The sequence below is a fragment of the Histoplasma capsulatum genome, genomic scaffold, assembly GCF_000149585.1.
Source record: "Histoplasma capsulatum NAm1 scaffold_7 genomic scaffold, whole genome shotgun sequence".
Classification (NCBI taxonomy): Eukaryota; Fungi; Ascomycota; class Eurotiomycetes; order Onygenales; family Ajellomycetaceae; genus Histoplasma; species Histoplasma mississippiense.
In genome coordinates, this window is record NW_001813976.1 from 1,296,831 (window position 1) to 1,308,645 (window position 11,815).

Genomic DNA, 11,815 nt, shown 5'->3' on the forward strand with positions numbered 1-11,815 from the left:
GTCATTTTTGTTATTTCGTGAACCCCTCGCCTCGCTAAATCCACCTAGAGGGTGGTTGGAGGCCGGGATGAGCCCCGTGCTTAGGGGTAGTTGGGTTGATCTGGGCGTCAGCTGGGCGGGGCGTCGGTAAAGGGGGCCGAAGCGCTCAATGGGGTCCGCCCCCCGTCGGGGTGGCGGGACGGGAGAGCCCGTAGTCATGCAAGGGGGCCGGCCCGCGAAAGACCAAAACAGGGGGGCACCCTCGCTGTCCCGTTTTTCTTTTTTTTTGGGGGGGGGGGAGGGGAAGTGAGGGGATGATGAAAACGGATGAAAACTGAAAGATGCACGATATTTTCTTCCTTTCCCCTTTGCTCAATGAAGCATAAGGAAAAGGTCTCAGTCAGTTTTTTTTTTCTCTGCTATATATTTTTGCTATTTTCCTTTTAAATCCTTCCTTCCTTTTCCCGCTTCCCATCGTCGTTCGCATCTTTTCCCCCGGGACATAATGAAAAAAAAAAAAGGACAAAAGTAATTCGGCAGGGTTGGGGGTTGGTTGGAGACGGCGACTGGGTTTCAGATCTCAAACACGCCTTTGCACTAAGGAGTTAAGTAAAATAGACAAACACATCAGCACGTCAAAGGAAGAGAGAGGGAGAGAAACGGAGCATAAACACATTTCAAGACTTAAACTAGTTTGCATAGAAGTTAGACTTAAGAGCGGGGAGCTTCCTTGGCATCCATGGCAACCTCCTCGCCCATGGCAGTCAAGACGACGACGTCTGTAGTATTCACTCATTAACAGTTTTATCAAAGGGCAAAAGCGGGGGAGGCGAGGGGAAGTAAATAAACATACTGGTATCCTTCTCATCGGTACGGAAGAGCTTCACGATCTTATCACCAACATCACCTTCAGGCAATCTGACGTCGTCCTTGAGAGTGCCGTCATCGGACATGAGGGACAGGAAGCCATCGTCGGTGATGTCCAGCTATACATAATTATATAATTAGCATACACGCTTCCCCATACAAGTACAGAGATATGGGTATATATCATACCAATTGATATTCCTTGCGAGACACATTGGGAACCTCCATGTTGTGGGTGGAAGGGCATAGATCCTCGAGCTTCTTGGAGGTGAAGATATCGATGGCGACCAGGTGGACTTTTGCGTGGCCGTGCTTGCCAGTCTTGGAGGTGGACATCTCGACGATCTTGCAAGGTCGGTTCTTGATGACAACGAAGCCGTTCTTCCTCAGGGCAGAGCACTGCATCGGATAGGTGGCTGAGGCACCGGCGTCGGCGCTCTCAAAGGTGTGTTCATGCTATTGAGACGGGGTTGGTGGTGGTTAGTTTAGATGTTATTACAGCTGTTTATTGTTCATTGAGCGATTGGGGTATTTTGAACGACGATTCAAACTAATATGGATTCTATCAATTGATTTCTCAAAAGTAAAGATAAATGAAGATGTGTTGCCTTGTAATTGCAAAAGAATGATTTGCCAGGGCCTTTTTTATGAGCATTTTGAAGATGCGGGGGAGGAGTGGTAAGTAAATAAGGGAAGGGGAAAAAAATAAAATTCGGCGGGTTGACAAGAGGCGGGGAGGAGACCATACCTGCGCATCATCGGCCATGGTGGATGAGATGGGAATGGTAATGGGAGTGGATTACAGATGAGAAGAAGGCCGACAAGCAGGAGAACAGAGAGCTGGCAGACGAGAGCCGTGAAGCGGGAAGCAAAGATGAGCAGAAGGAGAGAAGCGAAGACGCAACTGGAAAGTGGAAAGTGGAAAGTGGGCTGCTGCTTATGTAAGTGGAGGGGCGGAGGGGAATTCGCACTAGGCCGCTTCGGGACTGGCCGCACGTGCTTGCGCCTGCCAAGCCATGTGCACTTGTGGTCTCTGTCGCTGCACGAACATATCTTCCAGAGCCTCATGCTTACCGCTTCGGGACATCCTCAAGTACATGTCTAAATACGTCCATCCACATGTTCTCCTGAAATCATTATCCTCGTTAGAATGCTCGCGAGCTAGGCGGTGACTACTAAATGCTATGCGGCTGCCGCCGCAGCTGTCTCCGGCCGCTGTCCCTGCCTAGCCCATCATGTGGCTGGATCGTTTCTCGGCCCATCCCTCCTCCGCTTCTGGTGCTTCTACTCCCGGCCCTCGTGGTTACTCTCCCGCCCGCCGCCCCCAGCACCAGCAGCACCTCGGCGCTGCTACCCAGCAAAGTCGCCCGGCCTTCAGCCCTCGCTCCTCCTCCCTTTCCGTCTCCCTGACGACTACTCCTAATGCGACCTCGACTTCTCTCCCCAATACCCTGCGCCAGGCAAGCGGCTCCACCTTCCATCGACAGAACGGCTCGAAGCCGGACCAGCGTCCTACGGGTTCTACCGCTGTAGATCCACTCGAAGTGCTGTATGGTATCATCGGGAAACGTCCCGGAACAGAGGCAGATTCAGACACGCCAACCATCGTGCATGCGACAGGAACTGTCGAGGCTACTGACAAGCCGGAATGCCTAGTTGAGGATATCGATTTTGGGGAGTTGAGTCTGGAAGAATTCGCCCAGCAAAAGGAGGAGAGGGAGGAAGGGAAATTGAAACGACGTGTTGATGTTCAGACTATAGAGCAGTGTATGCCATCGAAGCATTGGGTTGACATCTAGTGGTTCGTTGACTAATACATTGTGCAGATGAAAGGGGAAAGGGATAGGTTTTCAGGACCTGCACAGTGCAATTAACGTAGGTCCAGCCTCCCTCGATTTCCTTAAAAGAATGAGAAAACCAAAATAATAAAAATAAGGTCTGTGGTTATATTTAATACGTCTTCTGTTTAGGGTTGCGACGACGTTTTGAAATCAGTCGAATCCTACCTGTCCAGATTCCGGACGGACCTTGGAGTAGTCTCTGTGGAAATTGAGTCGCTACAATCTCGGTCCGCCCAGCTGAATTCCCAACACGAGAATAGACGCAACCTAGAGCGGTTACTGGGCCCAGCCGTCGAAGATGTCAGCATATCACCGAAAGTTGTGCATCTGATATCGGAGGGACCCATCAACCAAGAATGGGTGAAAGCTCTAAATGAAGTCGAAACCAGATCGGCCAATATCGAAGCAAACATGTCTACTGCCAGTAATGTCAGGGCCGTCGAGGATATTAAGCCATTATTATCTGATCTGAAAGCGAAGGTGATCCTTATTTCAATATTCCAAATAAGGATGCACTATCTAACGTGATTTTTGTTAAAGGCCATCGAAAGAATCCGAGACTATCTAGTCGCGCAGATAAAAGCCATTCGGTCACCCAACATCAACGCACAGATTATCCAGCAGCAATCCCTGATAAAATATAAAGATTTATACGGCTTCCTCTCTAGAAACCACTCCGCTCTCACAGAAGAAATTATCCAAGCCTATATCAACACAATGAGATGGTATTACCTATCCAACTTCACCCGCTACCATCAAGCGTTGGAGAAACTTAAAGTACATTCTGCGGAGCGCAATGATTTACTGGGTGGTGACCCGAGCGCCCAAAAAGCATGTATGTAACACCTCCCCGATCGCTTTATTTTGAAAGATATACGTAGCGTGAAACTATAATTTTGCCCGCAGCAAATATATTCCCCAGCGGCCGAAACCCAACGTACGACCCGTTTGCCCTCGGCCGACGCATGGATATTTTAAAGTCCTCCCACACCGCTCTCCCTTCTTACCTAGCGGAGGAAAACTCCAGCCATGCAACCACTACAAACCCAAATGCAAAAGTCAACCCCAAAACCCAACCGTTAATCCACGGTCTAGAAATCCCCTTCCGAAACTTCAACCTAGCCCTAATCGACAACATTTCTGCCGAATATTCCTTCGTAGCCGAAATGTTCGTCACAAAGACGCAATCTCTACGCACCAGCTCCCGGCGCGTAATCGAGATGTTCGAACCCGTCTTCGCCCTCGGCCATAGCCTCACAAAACACCTAATTGACTCATCGACTGATTGTCTAGGCATCTTACTCTGCGTCCGCCTAAATCAGCATTTCGCCTTTGAGTTGCAACGACGCAAAGTCCCCGTCGCCAGACAACTATATCATGGAGTGACATGCTCTCCTGGCCCCCGTTTCCAGATGGTAATGGATCTGCACAACGGAATCAATCCAACGCATCGCCGGGAAATACTTCTGGATACATCGGCCGCTATTCTCTCCCTCTCAGACACCAGCAACCCAAATACATCTCCCCCGCTTTCTCATCATCATCAGCCCCGCATTTCCTCACCCAGCGCTTCGGCCAGTTCCTACAGGGCATACTAGCGCTGAGCAGTGAGGCAGGCGACGATGAACCTGTCTCGAATAGCCTAGCGCGGTTACGGGTAGAGTTTGATGCGTTGTTGGTGAAGTTGGCGAAGGCAGCAAATGGCGCTGATGCGAGGGGCCGGGAAAGGTTTTTGTGGAGTAATTATTCGTTGATTGGGACGATTATTAGCGATACGCGGGGGAGGTTGGCGGAGGAGGTGAAGGAGGTGAGTTTCACGTTTCTTGTTCATTTTCTTGGGGGGTTGTTAATAAATTGTGTCCGTTATATTGCTAACGGCTTTGGAAAACAGCATTATACTCAGTTGATCAAGAATTCGGCGGGCAGACGGTGACCGGGAGGGGAGATGATGGAAGATCTGATTATGTACATGTAGTTTTCGAGTCTGGAAAGCACGACTAGGGTATTTCAATGGCGCTGTTGGTTTTGGATTTTTTTTTTGCCTAACCATCCTTTCCCCGTGCTGTATATCCCATGCTAAATATGGGATTTGGTGCCCATTTTACCTATGTACCTTGTCCCCTGATTCATTGATATTCTGCTTTACTGTATATCTAAAGGCTGCTTCTTTTATTTTATCTCCGACGTTTTGTTCTTGAATCGTTCTGCGGTATGCTAGGCCCACTGGAGAATTAGCTCCAGAAGGAATAGGAAATAGATATAGATGGCTACGGATACATAATAGATCATTGGTTGAGCTTGTTCTTTCGCTCCTTTCTTCTCTGTCTTCAATTGAAGGATTGAAGGTCTCTCAAGTGTGTGAAACTGGAGAAACTGCCGATGCCGAAAACTAAACCCGATTGGGCTGGGCGCATTGCCGAATTTCTCGGCTCTTCTTCGGGCATCGAGTTATCAATTATCAATGCACATCTCGTCGAGTGACAGAAATTCCCCTCCACCTTCTCGCTTCTGTGCAAAAGAAGGAGGTTTCTGCGAGTATCTGGAGTTCGATTTGATTCTTTTTTGTTTGCCCCATCTCTTTATCCCTGGTCTCTGGCAGCGACAACCACGATCACCACCTGCGTTGGTTCCGTCTAACCTCAATGCTTTCTTGCCCACCGGCACGGATACGGTCAACAACAATCAGATATATCCGCAGAAATCAAAGGAGGCAAGAAAGGCTATTTTCGGCAAGCACAAATACCAATGTCGATTTTACACACGCGGTAAGTACAAGGTGCAGGTCTCCCCATACCCTCCTGAATATCCATTATAATCCACATCAACAACACACACCCCTTCCCCATGCCCACTCCCATCCCATCTAACCCAAACATCCACAAAACCAGATAATCGGTGGCGGCATCGTTGGCCTCTCCATCGCTCGCCACCTCTCCCTCACCCGCGCAAACACCACCACCATCCTGCTCGAACGCCACCCTGCCGTCGGCACAGAAACAACCAGCCGCAACTCCGAAGTCATCCACGCAGGCCTCTACTACCCACCCTCCTCGCTGAAGACCCGACTCTGCATCCGCGGCAAACACCTCCTCTACGACCTCTGCGCCTCCCCCGCCCACAACATCCCCCACCGCCGCACCGGGAAATGGATCCTGGCGCAGGATGCGGAGCAGCTGGACCGCCTACAGAGCATGCACGAGCATGCGGCGCGCCTGGGGGTGCCTACGCGGTTTTTGGCCAGGGGGGAGATGGCCCGGCGAGAGCCGGATGTAAGGGCGCGGGCGGGGGTGTTGGAGAGCCCCAGCACAGGGATTGTGGATAGCCATGCGCTGATGGCGTGTTTGCATGCTGAGTTTGAGGGGGCCGGCGGTGACGTTGCGCTTTGGACGGCTGTGAGTCGGATCGAGAAGGTGGGGGTGGGCGGGGGGTATAGGATCTATACGCGCTCTGCTGGGACGGGGCGAGAGGCAAGAGACAGTGCGAGGGGAGAGGAAGGAGAGAGGGATGAGGATGAAGCGATGATTACGGCGGAGGCGCTTATCAATGCCGCCGGTCACAACGCTTGCGCTATTTCGAATATGCTCCTGCCATCTGACCGACACGTCCAGCCAGCATACGCAAAGGGAACATATTTCTCCTACTCCGCATCCAGCCCCAAGCCGCGCACCCTGCTTTACCCGGCTCCCAAACCAGGGCTGGGCGGATTGGGCACGCATCTCACGCTAGATATGACGGGCCAAGTACGTTTCGGTCCGGATGTGGAGTGGGTTGATGGGCCAGAGGATCTGGTGCCGCGCGTGGGGAGGCTCGAGGAGGCCGTAAGGGAAATTCAGGAATATTTGCCTGGTGTGCGGCCAGAGGCGATTGGGTTGGATTATTGTGGGGTTAGGCCGAAGTTAGCTGCGAAGGAGGGTGAGGATAGGGGCGCGTTTAGGGATTTTGTGATTAGGGAAGAGGAATGTTTTGAGGGGTTTGTGAATTTATTGGGGATTGAGAGTCCTGGGCTGACGAGTGCGCTGGCGATTGGGGAGATGGTTGAGGAGTTGCTATATGGGTAGGTCGGGTGGGTGAAAATATGTTTGAGGATAGGGGTAGGAGGGTATGGGAGAGTTTGACTTGTTGGTTTCGGGGGTGGGACGACATATTACAGACGGAGATATACATTTAGATACCCTATTTGAATTTCGTATAGAATGACTTAGTCGAAAGTAGAAGTTGTGTATGATGGAGCCTTGACTATATTCCCAACGCAGACGGGTCAAGTTCTTCCGTTCATTCGTTCAGCCAAATTTCAACAACAGAATATGCATACCATGCGACACTCTGCAATCATATTCCCGGATCCAATCCACACGAGTGCTATACCTATAGGCGTGTAGTAGCATCAGAGGGGGGGGATTGGGATGAGTACATTGTTCGAACTAACTCAGTAACTGCAAGCGCCATTGTGTCAGATATTTCATTCAGCTCATCACATAAGAAGGCATTTCACCACCTACCACTCTTCAAATCACGATGTGCCGGATCTCGTAACGCACGAACTGCAATAGCCTCCTCCTCGCCAGGTCCGACAGAACATAAAAAAAGGGGGGGGGAGGGGGAAGAAATCCATACGTCAACCAACCCAGTCACCAATCCCAGCTTCAAAACCAACCCCTCCACTGCCTCCGCCACCAAAAGCGCATCCCTCGCTACATCTCCAGTCCCTCTCAACCCAGGAATATAGGCAACCGCCCTCGCAATCTGTGCTGCCTCCCCCGCTTCCCCAATTCCCCGCCCCTCACCACCCGCCCCCTCCCTCGCCTTTTCCGCCATAAACCTGATCACCTTCCCCAAACTAATACACGACGTGATCCCATGTGGAATGCCGTAGGTCGACCCAATAGCATGGCCAATCGCATGGCTAATGCCCAGAGCGCCAGAGAACTGGAAGGGAAAGAGGGCCGCGTAGCTGCCGAGGAAAAGGCGCTGGCGGATGTCTGCATCTTGGGGAGTGGCGAGGCACTGAGGGAGGAGGGTGAAGAGGTCAGTGAGGGCGGAGAGGGCTAAGCGCTTCGTTGGGACTTCAGGGTCGGAAGGAAGGGTTGTAGAGGAGTTCGAGGGCATGGTCGAGAGCACGGATCTGTGAGATGGATTAGCACATAATGTTGGAAGAAAAGCGGAGATGGAAGGGGGGTGAACGTGCGGCACTACTTAGCCATAGTCGTAGGGGTGTATGGAGTGCGATGTCCCCGTCGTAGAGCACCGCTATATTTGTGATGCCTCTCAGCGTAATGATTCCTGAAGGGGGAATTCCCTCCCAACTCTTCCTCCCACCCAAAAGGACATGAACATAGAAGTCCCTAATATGAAAAGACATTTAACTAACCCTTCGGCACTAACTCCCTATCTGCAACAACCGCCACCTTATTCCCATCTGCATCGGTAAACCCCGCATTCTTCGTGGTCTCTGCCACGCTTAGTGTGGTCGGCACTGCAATGCTCATTGTGAAGTGTCCCACTTTTCTCACCCTGCAATCAGAATGACAGCTTTCAAGAATTTATCTGTAATCATTAATATGATGTCACAATCATCACTTACAGGTAATTCTCTAATGAAATCGATTGAGAGAACCTCAAATGATTCTTTTGAGAATGAAATAAAGTGTGATTTCCCTCACTGAGAGTGATTCAGTGGCTTAGACAGTTGGCAATTTGAGCAATGTGAGATGCAATTGAGGATTTGTCTATGAGTATGAGGTAAGAAGAATGTATGTATGTATGTATAGGTTTAACGTCCCGGAGAAAACACGGGCAGCGCCCGTGTTTCAGAAGCCTCCCGAAGGGCATGGAGACGTGCTACGCTGGAGAGATTTCTATGTACACATAGAGAGAGAGAAAACAGAATCCAGGTGCCAACTCTTGAGAAGACTCAGCTCATTGCAAAGGATTTTCCTGAGCTGCACATCCACTTCTGGCCCGACGTATGGCCATTCATGGTGGAGGTAAGAAGAAGGATTGGTGAATAATGTCTTTCATTCAATAAAGCTCAAAATGTCCGGCTGTGTCATGACACAAGCAAATAAGACTTTCAGCTAGAGTTTGCATGATGTAGAGATGATTATCAGTAAAAAACAAGAAATCATTATGAAGTATAAATAAATGATATTCTCCATCTCACATCATCTTATAATAGACCTTTCTCAAGACTGAATCAGCCAGCAGATCCTTACACAATTGATTTTTAATATTGTTGAAGAGAGTTACACTCACATTGAATATAGCAGCAACAAACTCATCCATGATTTTTTCCATCAGTTGAGTGAGCGCCTGGTGTATTTAATTTTGATCATCTCAGAGGATCTCCTCAAAATCATTTTTGAAACTGTATAATTGAAAAAAAGTATCAACATTATTGTGAGAAACACCTTTGTGATAGCGGATTTACATGTGTGAAAGATACATGTTAAAGGTCAAAGCTCAATTCACTAACCAATTACTCTGATGACCTGTTACGGGCGATTGAAGAGTGGATATAAGTGCAATGTGATTGATCACAATGATGAATTCACTGTCAAGGTATTGAAGAAACTCCTTCAGCACTCACATTAATTTCAAACACTTTAATTCAATTGCTCAATACTGTTTCTCTGCTGAGTTTAACTGCTGTGATAAAAACAAAATGAGTTTCTTGATTCCATCGGCGCTCATCTGATGTAGAGTGATTTCTATTCCACACTGTTTGCTGAAATCCACATATACAAAGAACAGTCACTTGAAATCAGAGTATGCTCTTGTGAGAGTGTTTATCAAAGCTTGTTTGATTGCTTCAAAAGAACACTGAGCTTTTTTAAATAAAGTTTGAAATTGTGAAAATTCTTCAAATTCTGTTAATTTGATCTTTATAATATATGAAGCTCTTTTTTAATTTATTTAAAAATTGTTGCATAACATTCTGATTTTAAAAACTTCTAACATTTCTATTTTATTTGTATAGAAATTTATAAAATTGTGATAATAATTGAAGAAACTGATGATCTCTTCTAACTCTTTAAGAGTTATAGAGAAGATTAGATTCACAATAGCAGTCATCTTCTTTTTTTAAATAAATATATTTAATCAGCTGGTATGATGATTTAGTAAATGTATAAAAAAATAGATGAAATGATATTTAATTAAAAACATCATTATTTTGAATATTTTAACAGCTGTGAATACTTTCTGCATGTGATGAAGATGATTGTCTAATAAATGTGAGTAGATAATGATGTTGTTGATATAGATTAATATGAATCATTATAAAAATTTCATTAAAATTTTTTTCATACATTGCTGAAAGAATCTGAGTGAGGTTGTCAACCTCATTATAATGATGATAAAACACTTGAGATCTTGATACAATGTGATAAAGATGATTTTAAAGCAGTCATCATTTTTTATAAGCTGTTGAAAATGTAACAGACGTATATCGATTAATAATTTAGCACTATTCTAAATATAGATTATGAATTGATTAAAAAAAGAAAGAGAAAAAAGATCAGAAGAATAGATTATACGAAGAGCCGTTTTTATAAAAAACAGATTAAAATGGAAAGAATATTAAAAGCTGTCTCATAGTGAAGCATGCAGTGAAAAAACATTGAGAGTTACACAGAAGAATTGTTAGAACTACATAAACGTAAAATGTGAGGCAAAAAAAATTACATGAAAAAAATTGTTAGAGACTATATGAGCACAAAGCACAATAATGAGAATGAATAGATTCAGACAGAAGAGAAGTTGATTGCGTAAATTAATTATTAATAAATGGTAATCTGTTATAAAAAAAAGTTTTAATAAATATTTATTGATGAGAATACTGTGAAATCTTCTAACAATTGTAGCACATTTTATTGTGTTGATAAAAGATATGCATTCAAAAGTAATTGTAAGTTGATCTTTCACAAATTCACAATTACACATAGCTTTTTTTTATATCAGATCACAAATGCAGAGAAAGTGATAGTTATTATTATTATCATTTTTCTATTATACTCATATGCAAGCAGTGCTTATGACTAGTCCTTGTGTAATATTAAATACAGGCAAGAGTTGGTTATACAGAAGGAATGCTTAGTGTTGAATGATATCAAGAATATAACAAATACATAGAAAAATTAATGAAAGACAGAATTTGATACTTGTGATACAGATTTCCAACTTAGAAACAATAAACTAAATCAGGTAATAAGTTCATTCCTTGATCCTAAGGGTAATAAGTGTGTTTAAATACATTTGAGTCCTCATACAAATTATCTTGCTCATTCTGCTCACTTGCTCACTTTGCTCACCGGTCATCATGGTGAGCACGGTGATCAGGGTGAGCAGTCACGTGACCTGCAGCTTCACTTCGGACAAGGGTTGTTCCGTCACTGCGTCCCTTCGGTTCTTATCCAATAAGCCCCGAATCGTGCCGCAGGTTTATAACAATTTTCTTTGAAGAATAAGAACTGAACCTTTTGATCTTCAAGTTATCAGAATCAAGAACCATGACCTCATATAAAAACAAGATGAACTACAAACACCTCTTCATGAGTGAGAATTGAAGTCTCATTGAAAATAATGCTGAGCTTTGTAACTTCCTTCAGCAGCAATTCTTGCAAATAATGATGCTTCAATAACAATTGAATCATTTGAGTATGAATACACCAGAAACTGTGCAAGTGTCAATGCCCTTTATATACAAAAGAAAAGAATGCCTCTCTCTTCTCAACAAGTTTGCAGAAAAACTCTCAATCTATCTAATTTGAAAATAAAAAATAAAAGTCAAATTTGAAGAGAATGAGTTTGTGATAAATCCTCTGCTTTCACAAGTTTGCTATATTCATTGTCAGTTAGAAGAAGATGCTTTAGCAAAGTTTCAACTCTGAATCAAATTATAAATGCATAAAATATATATCTCTGAAGAAGTTTTCTATCAATTAGATGTTCTATTTTTGAATTCTACACTGCAAATGCATGCAATGCAGTGGCTGAACATTATATTTATCATTGCATTAATTATATCAACCACCTTTGCAAACATCATGAATTGAATCTCTCATGTGAATGCAGAATAATCAAGAATATCTGATCTTTTCAAATGAAAAGTTACTGACTGAATTATCTGA

General features: G+C 45.3%; 5 protein-coding genes across 5 annotated transcripts; 3 read left to right on the forward strand and 2 right to left on the reverse strand.

Moving 5' to 3' along the window:
- Nucleotides 1-690: 690 nt before the first annotated feature.
- HCAG_06021 (eukaryotic translation initiation factor 5A-2) lies at nt 691-1,612 on the reverse strand (the record flags this gene model as incomplete). Its single annotated transcript, XM_001538366.1, has 4 exons — nt 691-758; nt 833-965; nt 1,036-1,302; nt 1,595-1,612. The coding sequence occupies 4 exons, from the start codon at nt 1,610-1,612 to the stop codon at nt 691-693; spliced, it is 486 nt and encodes a 161-aa protein (XP_001538416.1).
- Nucleotides 1,613-2,081: 469 nt separating this feature from the next.
- HCAG_06022 (conserved hypothetical protein) lies at nt 2,082-4,620 on the forward strand (the record flags this gene model as incomplete). The annotated part of the gene is made up of 7 exons (XM_001538367.1): nt 2,082-2,613; nt 2,693-2,721; nt 2,817-3,167; nt 3,228-3,522; nt 3,699-4,102; nt 4,276-4,494; nt 4,579-4,620. The coding sequence occupies 7 exons, from the start codon at nt 2,082-2,084 to the stop codon at nt 4,618-4,620; spliced, it is 1,872 nt and encodes a 623-aa protein (XP_001538417.1).
- Nucleotides 4,621-5,148: 528 nt separating this feature from the next.
- HCAG_06023 (conserved hypothetical protein) lies at nt 5,149-6,745 on the forward strand (the record flags this gene model as incomplete). Its single annotated transcript, XM_001538368.1, has 2 exons — nt 5,149-5,463; nt 5,576-6,745. 2 exons carry the CDS (start codon nt 5,149-5,151, stop codon nt 6,743-6,745), a joined length of 1,485 nt encoding a protein of 494 aa, XP_001538418.1.
- A 301-nt stretch (nt 6,746-7,046) lies between these two features.
- HCAG_06024 (predicted protein) lies at nt 7,047-8,173 on the reverse strand (the record flags this gene model as incomplete). The annotated part of the gene is made up of 3 exons (XM_001538369.1): nt 7,047-7,052; nt 7,302-7,809; nt 8,070-8,173. 3 exons carry the CDS (start codon nt 8,171-8,173, stop codon nt 7,047-7,049), a joined length of 618 nt encoding a protein of 205 aa, XP_001538419.1.
- Nucleotides 8,174-8,421: 248 nt separating this feature from the next.
- On the forward strand, nt 8,422-8,765 carry HCAG_06025 (predicted protein; the record flags this gene model as incomplete). Its single annotated transcript, XM_001538370.1, has 4 exons — nt 8,422-8,426; nt 8,456-8,546; nt 8,579-8,671; nt 8,715-8,765. 4 exons carry the CDS (start codon nt 8,422-8,424, stop codon nt 8,763-8,765), a joined length of 240 nt encoding a protein of 79 aa, XP_001538420.1.
- Between the last annotated feature and the right edge of the window lie 3,050 nt (nt 8,766-11,815).